This window comes from Notechis scutatus, chromosome Z, assembly GCF_049901735.1.
Source record: "Notechis scutatus isolate UNSWTSFEM ecotype Mainland chromosome Z, rNotScu1.2, whole genome shotgun sequence".
Taxonomy (NCBI): domain Eukaryota; kingdom Metazoa; phylum Chordata; class Lepidosauria; order Squamata; family Elapidae; genus Notechis; species Notechis scutatus.
Window position 1 is genome coordinate 121,357,705 of NC_142025.1, and position 12,430 is coordinate 121,370,134.

The 12,430-nt window shown below is 47.9% G+C and overlaps 1 protein-coding gene across 1 annotated transcript in view; it reads left to right on the top strand.

Moving 5' to 3' along the window:
* The window catches only part of LOC113428234 (sentrin-specific protease 3), a 31,259-nt gene that overhangs the window by 1,571 nt on the left and 17,258 nt on the right, over window positions 1–12,430 (top strand). Inside the window, 4 exon segments of the mRNA XM_087947632.1 lie at window positions 1,527–1,794; window positions 1,797–2,477; window positions 6,703–7,008; window positions 7,665–7,776. Coding sequence (XP_087803758.1) covers window positions 1,539–1,794; window positions 1,797–2,477; window positions 6,703–7,008; window positions 7,665–7,776 — 1,355 coding nt within the window. The 5' untranslated portion in view covers window positions 1,527–1,538.

A 12,430-nucleotide genomic window follows, 5' to 3' on the forward strand; every position in this document is an offset into this window, starting at 1 on the left:
AGTTCCAATCCCACCTTAAGCCTGAAAACCCCACTGGGTGACTGGGCCAGTTCCTCTCTCTCAGCCCCATGCACCTCACAGGGTGGTGGTTGGGGGGGGGGACGGACAAAAGAGAAGGGAGTGTTATGCATGCTTGCCACCTCAAGTTACTTACAAGGTAGTCAAGATGAAGTAAATAGCTAATAAATACGGCTGCACTCAACAGGGAATGAGCTGAAGTCCCCTAACTGTGTTGTGGGTTCCTCTGATCATCAAGGCACCGTTTTTGGGTCCCCCAGGGCCTGCGAGAAAATTTTGGTGGTCCGCATAGAAATGTCACCCCCAAAGCAATTAATCCAGGCTACGTGGGAATACAAGGCTAGTGTTAGGGATATACACCCTAGCAGAACGTGCAACGGCAGTCTAGCAGGCAGGCAGATATGTGAGACAAAACGTTGTAGTAGCTTACACTCAGTAAGACAGATACACTGTGCAAGTTAAATAGTTTTATTCCAGCAAGAGTTATAGCATAGTCAAAACAGTCCATATGTCATACACTAAGTTCAGTCAGTCCGGGGTTATTCAGTTTGCAAAGTCCAGTGTCAAAAAGAGTTCATTAAACTTACAATCAATCAGTCCAGTGATATATCTCTTTGCAGTCAGAGATATGAAGAAAATCAAACCCCTTTTCTTCTCTCAGCAAACACGCAGTTATCACCATCAAGCCATCATTGTCAGCATTCCAGTAAAGCCTAGGAACAGTGAGCTCTCTTGCTCCCTCTTATGGTGATTTTACAGCCGCACCTAAAAACTTGGTTTACAGTTTAAAGTGATACATACACTTAAACTCACTAACATAGTTTATATATTATTCTACCCAAACTAAGTTAGGTAACCAATGTTATCCCTAACAGCTGCGTCGCTTGCATTGCGAGCAACACGTAGTGAGGGGAGAGGGAAAGGGCAGAGGGGGAGGAACTTGCCCCACGCATCCCACATGCCTTGCCTGGCCACCGGGTTGCTTCTTTCCACTTTCTCCTCCTCCTGCTTTTGGCTGCACGCAAGGAAAGCAACCAAAGTCCTTCTTTCTCTCCCCCAAACACCGCCAGAAATGAGTCTTTGGGACCCTGCAAGGCCTCCTGCTCAAAGAGGCTGCGCGCCGGCGCAACAAGTCTCAGAAAGACTCATTTCTGGCGGAGTTTGGGGAGAGAAAAAAGACTTCTTTCTGCGGCTTCTGCTGTTTTCCTTGCACACAACCAAAGTCTCCCCCCGCTGAGAACGGAGCTGGAGATCTCAAAGAACGATCGATGGGTAGGAAAATGGGGTAGGGGATTTTCCTGCAGGCATTTTTTGGGGGGGGTTTCCTAGGGTCTCCAGTCCGCAGGATTTAAAATTAGGAGTTTGGTGGTCCCTGAGGTCCAAAAGGTTGGTGACCCCTGCCCCAGGGAGTGAAATGGGTTTTGGGATGCTTCTGGTTTGAAGCCCACCTGTCACTTCCTGATCAGAGCTGCGCCTCTCTCTCTCTCTCTCTTTCTTCCTCCCTTCAGCCCATTGAAGCGATGAAGGAAAGCATCCAAGACAAGAAGTATTGGGGGCCCTCCCCCGGCCTCCCTGACCCCATAGGACACCCAGACCAATTTTGCCGGCCTTCCCGGGAATGGCGGGACCCGGAGCACCAACGAGGCAGCTGCTTCGAAGGGAGCCGGCACCTGGCCTGCGCCCAGAAGCCCCTCCCCAGTTTCAACCCCTTGTCCTCCAGCAGCGACGAGGAACAACGTGAGGGTCGATGGGATCTCTCCCGCGTCTCCAGCTGGGGGTGGCGGGGGCCCCTTCGGCACTCGCGGCACAAAGCCCCCGGGGAAGTTGGGCAGGAGTGGCGGGCAGGGGCCTGGCCTTCCACATCGCCCAGGCCCGACGACGCCCGCAGCTCCTGGGGACCTCCAGACATTGTTTCCGCCGTAAGCGACAACGAGCGCTGCGTGCCTTCCGCATGTTCCTATACTCCAAGAGCTCCCTGGCTTTCCACTGGAAGCTGTTGGGCAAGATGGCCACCAAGGGACGCCGGCGGGGAGGGGCCAAACGGGCCCGGTCTTCCGTGTCCCTCTCCCCCAGCTCCCAGCCCGATGACAACCACCTGCCCGTCTTTAAGAAAAGCTGCCCTTTGGGAGCGGAGGCAGAGGACTGCCAAAGCGCGGCCAAGGACCAGCCCCACCCTTCTGAGCCCCACCTGGACTACGCCTTGGGTGGAGCCTTCCCCCTGTCTCCATCCACTCCTCATCACTCCCGCCTCGGCCTGCTGGAGGCCCTGATGGACGAGGCATCCCCCTATCCTCAGTACATGGAGCTCCAGCGGGTGAGCTTCGAGAAGGAGCCCGGCGTGATGGAAGTCGGGGTGGAAGAACCGGCCGCCCTGCTCAAATACCCAGCCCGAGGGGTTCAAGTGTCCCCCAGGACTAGGAAGATGGGAGAGCCTCAGCACGACCTGGACGGAGATGGAGGTAAAAGACAATCTGGATGTGTGTGTGCGTGTGTGTTTTCCTGCTCTAGAACCCAGATCCAGTCTAGAACGAAGGATCAGCGGAAGGTTGTCTTTTCAAATTGCAGCATTTATTAATGGTTCTCTGGGCCCAGATATTTATTGATCTGAACGAGATAAGTTAGAAGATAAATCCATAACGTGCCCCGAAAAGGTAAAACAGTATTTTTCGAACTCCGCGTCTTCCAAGAGGGATGGACTTCAACTCCCAGAATTCCCTAGCCAGCATATCAGTTTCCCATTTAATGGTCAGGCCATGTGTTCTGACCAAGGCTTCCTGAGACAATAACAATCACACACTTAGTCCCCCAAACCCTCTTTTTATTATTTCAACGGCTGTGAATTATAGTCATTCCCAGCCCGTAATGAGTCCCAAACAGTCCAACAGAAGTTCTGCCACCGTCCTTCGGGATAAGGCTGATCAGCACCCACCTTTAATCTCCCTTGAAATGGTGCCAACGACTAAATGGCCCATTAGCTGTACAAGGCCAAACAGAGCTTCAGATTTTAAAACCGACCACAAGGAAACGAAGGTTGCTTCCTGCGAAGACTCCTGTCCCTTTGCTTCTCCTTTATGTCACAGGAGGGGCCAATCACCTCCAAGCCTTACTCCCCAATCGCCCCTTTTGTCTTAACCGTTCTTGCCTTCTGGCAGCTCTGAATGCACACACTGGGAACAAGCTCCCGCTGTTCTTTTTCCTCGCTGCTATCAGATTCTAGAGGCTCTGAAGTCGGCACATAACTCCCTGATGGCCCTGGCCCCATCCCTGTTTCGGACGCAGATTTCCTCGTCCGAGTCCTCCTCCCCAGACTCCAGGAATGGCCCATGTTCCTCCCCACTGTCCGACTCTGCTGCTGTCTCCACAGGCCGCCGGAGGACCACAATACCATGTAGCCCATATTTAACCTTTTTATTAATTTAGCTTGCCATGGGTTGTTTATTTTATTTTGCTGAACTCAAGGTATATTACTTCAATTGCATTCCCACTATCTATTAAGAAAGCTACCCAATCAAATAAAAAAAAATGCGATAAACTCCAGCCCCAATGTGTCCTTGTCCTTTCCAGGCTGAATTCTGGAGAATCCAGGCTGAATTCTTGCTGGATAGGGAATTCTGGGAGTTGGAAGTCTGCACCTCTCAGGCTGAGACTCAGGGATGGAGAGGGTAAAGGCCGAGCAATTTGGGTATAGTCACTCCATCGTGCTGTGAAGTGGTATCACAGGCTGTTGGGACTTGATGTGTGGTGGTTATAAGGATTGTCTCTCGGGGTCTCATTTTGTGGTTTGGAAAACTGTTCAGGAAGGAGGCCTCCATCTCTGGCACCTCACTTTGTGGTAGGGTGGGGAAAGTCCTATTTCATGGTTCATATTTTTCACGCACTGAAGGCCAATATACGTGTCCCAGGAGAATGTTGCAGGATCCAATCTGGGTCAGTTATCGGGACCAAAAGTTTAGTCTTTCGGAGTCGTGCTGGAGCTGAGGAACTGTTCTGACCCAAACCCTTCTCCAATAAAACCAATGCGAACCAAAGGGAACAGAAACCTTTTAATGATTCTTAACGAATCCCCGGTTAAAAGGCTGCTGCAAACTAATTAAGTTTGATAAGCACAAGCCTCACCAAAACTGCACGAGGCTGCCAAGAATAACAGATAAGAAATATTTCACAACGCAAGAGTCTTCAAATAGCAACTTAAGATACTATAATGTCCATGAGGCTGATTTTCAAAACGCCTTTGCTTCCTGCAAAGAACGTCCCATTCACAGCTGGCTTTTATCTCCTTGAAGGAGGGGCCATTACCTTGCAGCCTTACTCCTGAGTCACCTGTGCTGCTGCAGCTGCTCTTTCCTACGAGCAATCCTGCGCGCACTTGGCACAGGCTCCTTGGGAACCTCCTCATCACTGCTGCCACCCCCAACAATCTCTGAAGGCAGCAGTCCACTCCCTGATTGTCCTGGCCCCTCCTCTGAGTCCTCGCTCTCCTCTGCCATCCGCACCTGCTGCCGGCGAACCAGAACAGGAACTTCTCTCTAGCACCGTGGCAACTTTAAGACCTGTGGACTTCAACTCCCAGAGTTCCTCAGCCAGTTAGGCTTGAATATATCTGAACTTCAACTCCCAGAATTCTCCACCCAGTTAAGCTTGAATATATCTGAACTTCAACTCCCAGAATTCCCCAGCTAGTTAGGCTTGAAGATATCTGGACTACAACTCCCAGAATTCTCCACCCAGTTAGGCTTGAAGATATCTGGACTTCAACTCCCAGAATTCCCCAGGCAGCTGGGAGTTGAAGTCCACAGGTCTTGAAAGTTGCCAAGGTTGGAGACCCCTGCCCTAGCCAAAAGCGTGCGTTGGGCTATACGTGGGACATCCATTCAATTTTGCAGCTACTGAGATTGTTGGGTGAACCAGTACAAAAACAGCCGTGGACATGACCGAAGAAACGGGCCCTTCGCCAGTCAATGGGAGCCCTGATTTAACACCAGCTTATGTCGTTAGGAGGAGAGGGCATTGCAGCTCAAGGAGACAGGAGCCCAACGACTCCCATGGAGCCCACAGCACTCCAGGCCCTCCGCTCTCTTCCCATGCTTTGCCCAAATTCACGTTCGTCGTTTTGGTGACCCTCCCTAACCATCCCGTCCTCTTGACGTTCCCCCTCTCTCCTTTTGCCTTCAACCGATTGTCAAAAGCACGCGCAAAACAAACCCCCACAGCGATCAGAACAACAAACGGAAGGAGGGAGGCTTCAGGGGAACCCTCATCCAAGACCAGCCAGAATGCAGAAAGGACCCTGGAGGTCTTCTAGTCCAACCCTTCCCCCCGGCTTGTTCTGACCTAAAGTTTTTTTGTCCCAGCAAAACCCCTTTTCTTAAACGAAGGTGAATTCTTGGCATTCACATTCAGCCAAAGGCCTGGCAAACAGTCTTTCCAGGGTGTGATGAGGAGCACAGACCTTATTTAGCTTGGAGAGCTGTCAAGTAACTATATTCCAAACGCAGTGCTGACAAGGACAGAGTCTCTGAGATGCACAGACTGCGGCAACAAATGAATGAACGAATTGTTTCCTGCAAAGCCCCCTTAAATCATGAGTCTCGAGCCAAACTCTTGTCGTTCGCCGGCAGCCGGTGCAGACGGCAGCGGAATCGGACAGTGGGGAAGAAAGGGGACCAGTCAGGGAGTCTGGAGAGGACTCGGATGAGGGTCCTGCGTCCGATGCAGGGATGGGGCCAGGACCATCTGGGAGTGGGGTGCTGCATCCGGAGCCTTCAGAGTCTGGCAGCAGCGAGGAAGAGGAGCCAGGGGAGCCTGTTCCCAGTGTACGTATGCACAGAGCTGCCAGAAGGCAAGAGTAGCTGAAACAAAAGGGGCGACTCGAGAGTAAGGCTGGAAGGTGATTGCCCCTCCCATAAGGGATAAAAGTCAGCCCTCAATGATGAACTCTTTGCAGGAAGCAAGGTTGTTTGATCAGTTCCAAGTCCTCCTTGAAGCTCAGTGTACTCTGGTTGGTTTTTTTCTTGTACTTCGGTTGGTTTCTTTTATAGTTAATTGCATACTTCTGTTTTTGGCAGCTTTCCACAGCACTGAAAGGTGGGCGCTTATCTTAGGGGAACTGTTTAAGATTAGCTCCGGCTGGGAATGAAAGCAGTTCCCAGCATTGCAATAAAATAGGTTTTGCTTTGAAAACAAGTTGGCAATTCATTACGATTGACGAAGCCTGGGTCAGAACAGAAACTTCCAAAACTTCGAAAGGATTTATTGGGAGCTAACATGTCAGCACTGCCTGGGTGTAGCCAGACTCTGTGACGCATGATTCATTGTCACCTTTGACCCTGGTTTTCCCCCCACCCCTCTGGGTGTATCATCATTCATATTCTCCAATGAGACACGTCCATTGCCCTGAATCATCGATCATGGTCTCCAGTTAGAATTTTGCATGGCAGAAACGTCAGTCACCTAGTTGCTATCGTTGAAAAACTAGTTACAGAATGCGCTTTCGGTTTCCCAGCCGCCGCACTGCTTCCCTCTCCCTTTCTGTTGGCAACTCTAAAAAGACCGTAGAACTATTTGATGAGGTTGACATTCGGCTCCCCTCACTTCCTGACGATGGCCATTCCGGCTGGGGAAACTTCTGGCTGGAAGCACACACACACACACCCCAAACTTCTCTCCCCCGCCCCTGTCCTGCAGACGCTCTGGATGCCCTTCCCAATGGCTTTGCCTGTCTCCCTCCGGCGGACGGCGACCTCTGCTCCTTGCCCGGCTTGCCGGACGCCACAATCCTCATCAGCAACGTCTGTAGCATCGGAGGCCACGTGGCTGAGAAACTCTTCCAAGGGAGCCGGGACAGCAAGTGGCCGGTGGATCCTTTGGCCGGCCGGGCGGAAGGCGAGGGCCGGCCGGTCGAGGCGGCTCCCGAAGAGGCCGAAGAGAGGCCAGCCGAGAACATGGCTCAGCCCGGTCTGCTGCGGGAGGAACACATCACGTGTGTGCACAGTAAGAGCTGCGTGTTGTGTGTATCTGTTGTTTCTGCGGACAGGGAGGGGTTCCCCTCTCCCAGCGCCCGGCTCTGAACAGGGAGTCCTCGCCTGAACGACCCACCATCGAGACGACCCCCTCCAATTCCTGTCGCTAAAGGAGACATTGGTTTGAGTGACTTTTGCCCCGTTGTTAAACGAATCGCCGCCATTGTGTAATTTAGCCAGCTGGTTGTTAAGTGAGTCCAGCTTTCCCCACCCCCCACCCCATTGCTCTATCTGGAGAGGACTTTGCTCCTCCAGGCGCTGCGACTGTCACAAACTCGAGTCGGTTTCGAAGCGTCGGAATTTTGAGCCACGGGGAACACTGCAACGGTTGTTAAGTGTGAAAAAAAAAAACCCAGTCCCAAATGATGTGATGTTAAACTAAACGAACCATTTTTTTTTTTTAAGTCAAGGACTCACCTGGGCAAAAGTTTGCAAATGAAAAAGGAGGGTTAAAAAAATGAAACATTAAATGTGGATTAACCCCCCTTTTTTCCCCCCAGCGGCCATAGAAGAAGCCCCCTCCCACCCCAGCCCCTCCTTCCCTCCCCATGTGGAGACACCCCACACACACAAAAGATGGATCGAATTTGGGTTGCTTCTGCTTCCTTTTTCCTTCCTCCCTGCCAGGTATCTTGGACAAGTTCCTGCAGGCGTACGGCAGCCTCATCCCCATCAGCGTGGATGAGGTGCTGGCGAAGCTAGAGGACATCTTTCAGCAGGAATTCTCCACCCTCCAGAGGTACGATGTCCTCACCACACACACACACACACCCCACCATTGCTACCCCTGGGAAGAAAAGCCCAGAAAGAACCAAGCTGCAATTCCAGGCGAATTAAAAGACGCAACTCTGTATATAACAAAAGGAAATTCAACGTCGAGAAAAGGAAAGTGTTAAATTTCTTTGTCTTTTTCCCTTTTTGATGGCATAGAAGGGGAACTTGCCAAATTTGCAGAGGAGACTAAGCTAGCAGTAATAGCCAACACACTCAAGAAGATTGGCTCAAGATCCAGATGGATCTGGACAGTGTAGAACACTGGGCCATATTTAACAAAATGAAATTCAAGGTAGAGAAAAGGAAAGTCTTACACTTAGGCAGGAAAAACCTAAAGGACCCATATAGACATGTAGGAGGAACCAGGCTCCATAGCAGTCACTGTAATAAGGGATCTCGGAGTCTTAGTGGACAACCAGCTAAATAGGAGCCAGCCGTGTGCAGCAGCCGCCAAAAAAGCCAATGCAATCCTAAGTTGCATTAACAGAGGGATACAATCCAGATCAAGGGAGGGACTAAGACCACTCTGTAAAGCCTTAGTAAGGCCACACCTAGAGTACTGCATCCAGTTTTGGTCGCCACACTGTAAAAAAGGATGTTGAGACTCTGGAAAGGGCAGAGAAGAGCAACAAAGATGATGAGGGGACTGGAGGCTAAAACACACGAACGGTTGCAGCAACTGGGCCTGGCTAGTCTAGGGAAGAGAAGGACCAGGGGAGATAGGAGAGCAGCCTTCCAGTATTTGAGGGCGGGGGTGGTGGACTAGATGACCTACAAGGTCCCTTCCAACTCTGTTAATCTGACTTTAATCTGAGTTTAATGAAAAGAAGGACCAGGGGAGGCAGGAGAGCAGCCTTCCAATAGTTGAGGGGGGGTTGACTAGATGACCTACAAGGTCCCTTCCAACTCTGCTAATGTGACTTTAATCTGATTTTAAGGAACAAAAGGACCAGGGGAGACAGGAGAGGGAGGGAGGGAGAGAGAGAGATGGTAGAATCATAAGGATGGAAGGAACCTTGGAGGTCTTCTAGTCCAACCCCCAGGGGCCCAAGGCCTTCTACTATCCAGGAAGAATGGTTATCTGATCTTTTCTTGAAATAGATAGGCAGACCGATAGTAGTTAGATAGATATAAATAGGTACCATAGATAGATATATTTTCTTGAGATAGGGAGGGAGGGAAGGAGAGATGGAGGGAGGGAGAGGGAGAGAGAGATCTTGAAATAGATAGCCAAGGCAACCAAAACTTTGAGGCCTGGGGTTTCCTCAAAAGTAAGAATTTATTAGGAACGCCGTCTTGGCACAGCTGGTGAGAAGACCCCAAGTTTTCCCCACCCAAAATCAAAAAACCACCAGTTCTTGCCACCCACCCCCTCAGTCCCCACGTGTCCTACCATCCCAGGGCCCAGCCAGGTCCCAGTCCCAACCTCTGGTTGGGCCTCCATCCACGCCTTCCCGGCATCCAGTGAGAACGTCCTTGGTTCCCAGGAGAAAAAATTTTGTTTGGGCTATGCATCTCCCAGCTCTCTCTCTTTCTCTCTCTTCCACTCTCTCTCTCTCTCTCTTTCTCCCTCTCTTTCTCTCTCTCTCCCTCTCTTCCTTTCTTCTCTCTCTCTCTCTCTCTCTCTCTCCCTCTCTCTCTCTCCCTCTCTTTCTTTCTTTTCTCTCTCTCTCTCTCTCTCTCTCACACACACACACACACACACACGCACACACACACACATCCTTCCCGTTCCCACAGTTCCAGCCGGCCTTGCTGGGTGTGGCAGCCCTGAAGATGCTCCGGAATGGCTTCAAAGGCTGACAGGAGGACCGGGGGTGGGTGGGTGGGTGGGATTCTAGGGCCGGAAGAGACCTCCCTAATATCCTGGAGATAGTTTAACAGTTTAACAGGTCATCAGAGTTGGAAGGGACCTTGTAGGTCATCTAGTCCAACCCCCCCCACCCCACGCGGGAGACCCTATACCATTTCTACTTGCTTTTATAGAAGTGAATATTTTGTAATCAGCATTTAACAGTGAAATTGGCCTATAATTATGTATATATCGGGGATCCGAATCCTCCTTTGGGATCAGCAAAATCAATGCCCCCCTCCATGAGTCCGGCATCCTGGCTGCCAATAAGACGTCATTAAAAACTTCCACCATAAGAGGTCCTATTTGTTCTGCTATTGCCATGTACAGCTCCCCTGGAATCCCATCTGGTCCCGGGGATTTATTGTTTTTCTGGTTCTCTATTGCTGATTTCAGTTCAAACGAAGTAATGTCTTTGTTTAATAATTTTTCCATTTCTTCCCCAATTGCTTTATCCTTCACTTCATCTAAATAGTTTCTTATTTTATCTTCGTTAACTTCTTCCTTTTTATATAACTCTTCAAAATACTTACGAGCAATTTCTTTTTTCTGTTCTATCTCCTGTTGTATATCCCCCTTTCCATCTATTAGCTGGTATATCAATCTCTTTTCTTTCCTTTTTTTTAGTCTATATGATAGCCATCTTCCTGGCTTATTAGCATGCTCAAAATAAGTTTGTCTAGTTGTATTCAAATTTATAATCATTCTCTCTTGTTCAATTAAATTCAGTTTAGTTTTAGTTATCTGATTTTGCAATTTTGAATCCTTTGGGGTACTCTGTAATTGAGTTTCTAATTCCTTAATTTTTTGTTGTAATTTGTTTTGCTGGGCGTATTTTTCCTTATTCCTCTTGCCATTATAAGAGATTGTTATACCTCTTATTACTGCCTTCATTGTATCCCAAATGTTTTGTTTCGTAGTTGCTCCATTATCATTTTCCTTTAAGAAATAATTTAATTCTTCCTTGAGTTTGTTGGTGTATTCTTTTTCTCTTATTAACTGAGTATTTAACGTCCATCTTTTCTTGGGTTTTTCCCTACCCTTCCATATTATCTGAATTGGATTGTGATCTGCCCATTCATTAGGTAAAATTTCAGTCCCTTTTATCTCATTTGCTATTTCCCCATTCATCCATGCCATATCAATTCGTGTGCATATTTGATGAGGATTTGAATAGAATGTAAATTGTTTTTTCTCGGGATGTGATCTTTTCCATATATCAATCAAATTTAACTCCTTCATCATTTCCATACATATCTTGGGAAGCTCTCTTTTCCCCCCTTTGTTCTTACCCCCATTACTGTGGTCTTTTTGATAATCAGCAATAGAATTAAAGTCTCCTATGATACAAATATTTCTTTTTTCCAATCCTATTTTTCCATAAAGATGCTTAAAAAACTCTTTTTGATCTCCGTTCGGGGCGTAGATTACCACTAAGAGAATTGGGATGGCATTAATCCAGATCTGCAAAACCAGAGTTCTTCCCTCAGAATCCGACCATATTAAATCTGCTTTCAAATCCTCTTTAACATATACTGCAATCCCTTTCTTTTTCCCCATGTCTGCTGGTGCGGTAAATAGCTTCCCTAATTTCGGACATTCAAGGTATTTTTCATATGTTTTCTTTATATAAGTTTCTTGTAGGCATATTATATCAGCATTTTGTTTGATTAATTTGGTTATTATCCTTTTCCTTTTCATCATCGAGTTTAAACCATTTATATTAAATGATAGTAGTTCCTTTTCTTCTTCCATTTAATTAATTCTGTTTCGCTCTTTGTCTTGTAATGGCTCCGGTATCTCCTTGTGCCTGAAGATGTGTCCTACTTTCTTCTCTCTCCTGATGTAGAGGAGTATTTCCTTGATTTCCTAAAGTTCCATCTCTGTTCTTATGATAGCCTTGATCTTCCTGGGAGTTTGTTTCCAGTTCCTCCTTACTGCTCTGGTCTTCCGGACCTTCCAATCGCTCATAAAATTCCTGGGCCTTTTCCATGGAGTCTATTTTAATTTTCCTTTCGTTCCAAAAAACTAACATCCCCTCTGGGATTAGCCATTTAAATACGATTCTTTTCTGATTTAGGTAAGCTGCTAAGAACTTGTAGTCTTGTCTTTGTTCTCTTACTCTTCTTGGTATTTGTTTGAGAATCAAGACTTCTTTACCTTTATACGTGATTGTTTCATCTCTTGACATCCTATATATGATATCCCGGACACTCCTTCTCGCAAATCGTATATGGACTTCTCTTGGGCATTTGTGGCGTCTCGCATAATTAGTGCTAATCCTGTAAACTTCATCAAACTCCCTTAAGATGTCATCTTTATCCTTTTCCAATAGTCCAGCCAGTATTCCCGCCATTAGTTGTTCCAGGTCTTCTTTGGATTCCACTACATTTTCGAATCTCAAGTATGTAGCAGCCTTGTCCATCTCTAGGTAGACCAGTGAGTCCTCCATTTCTTCACTCACATTCTTTAATTCTTCATCTACCCTTTCTAATTTCCTTTCGGTTCGTTCAGTCCTTTTCTCTACCTCTTTTATTGTTGCTTCATTTTTCTCCAGGGCCTGCTGTAATAATCCAATTTTCTCCTCTACTTTGGAGATATCGGCTTTCATTTCTGCTTTTAATTTCCCCATCTCCTCTTTTAGTTCATTGATATCTGCTCTCGTCTCGTTATGGTTTTTCATCATTGTTTCTTGCAGCTTCGTCAACGATTCCTGTAAAGTCAGCAAAATTGATTGGATGTTGGCATTCGAGATGTTAGCTTGTTT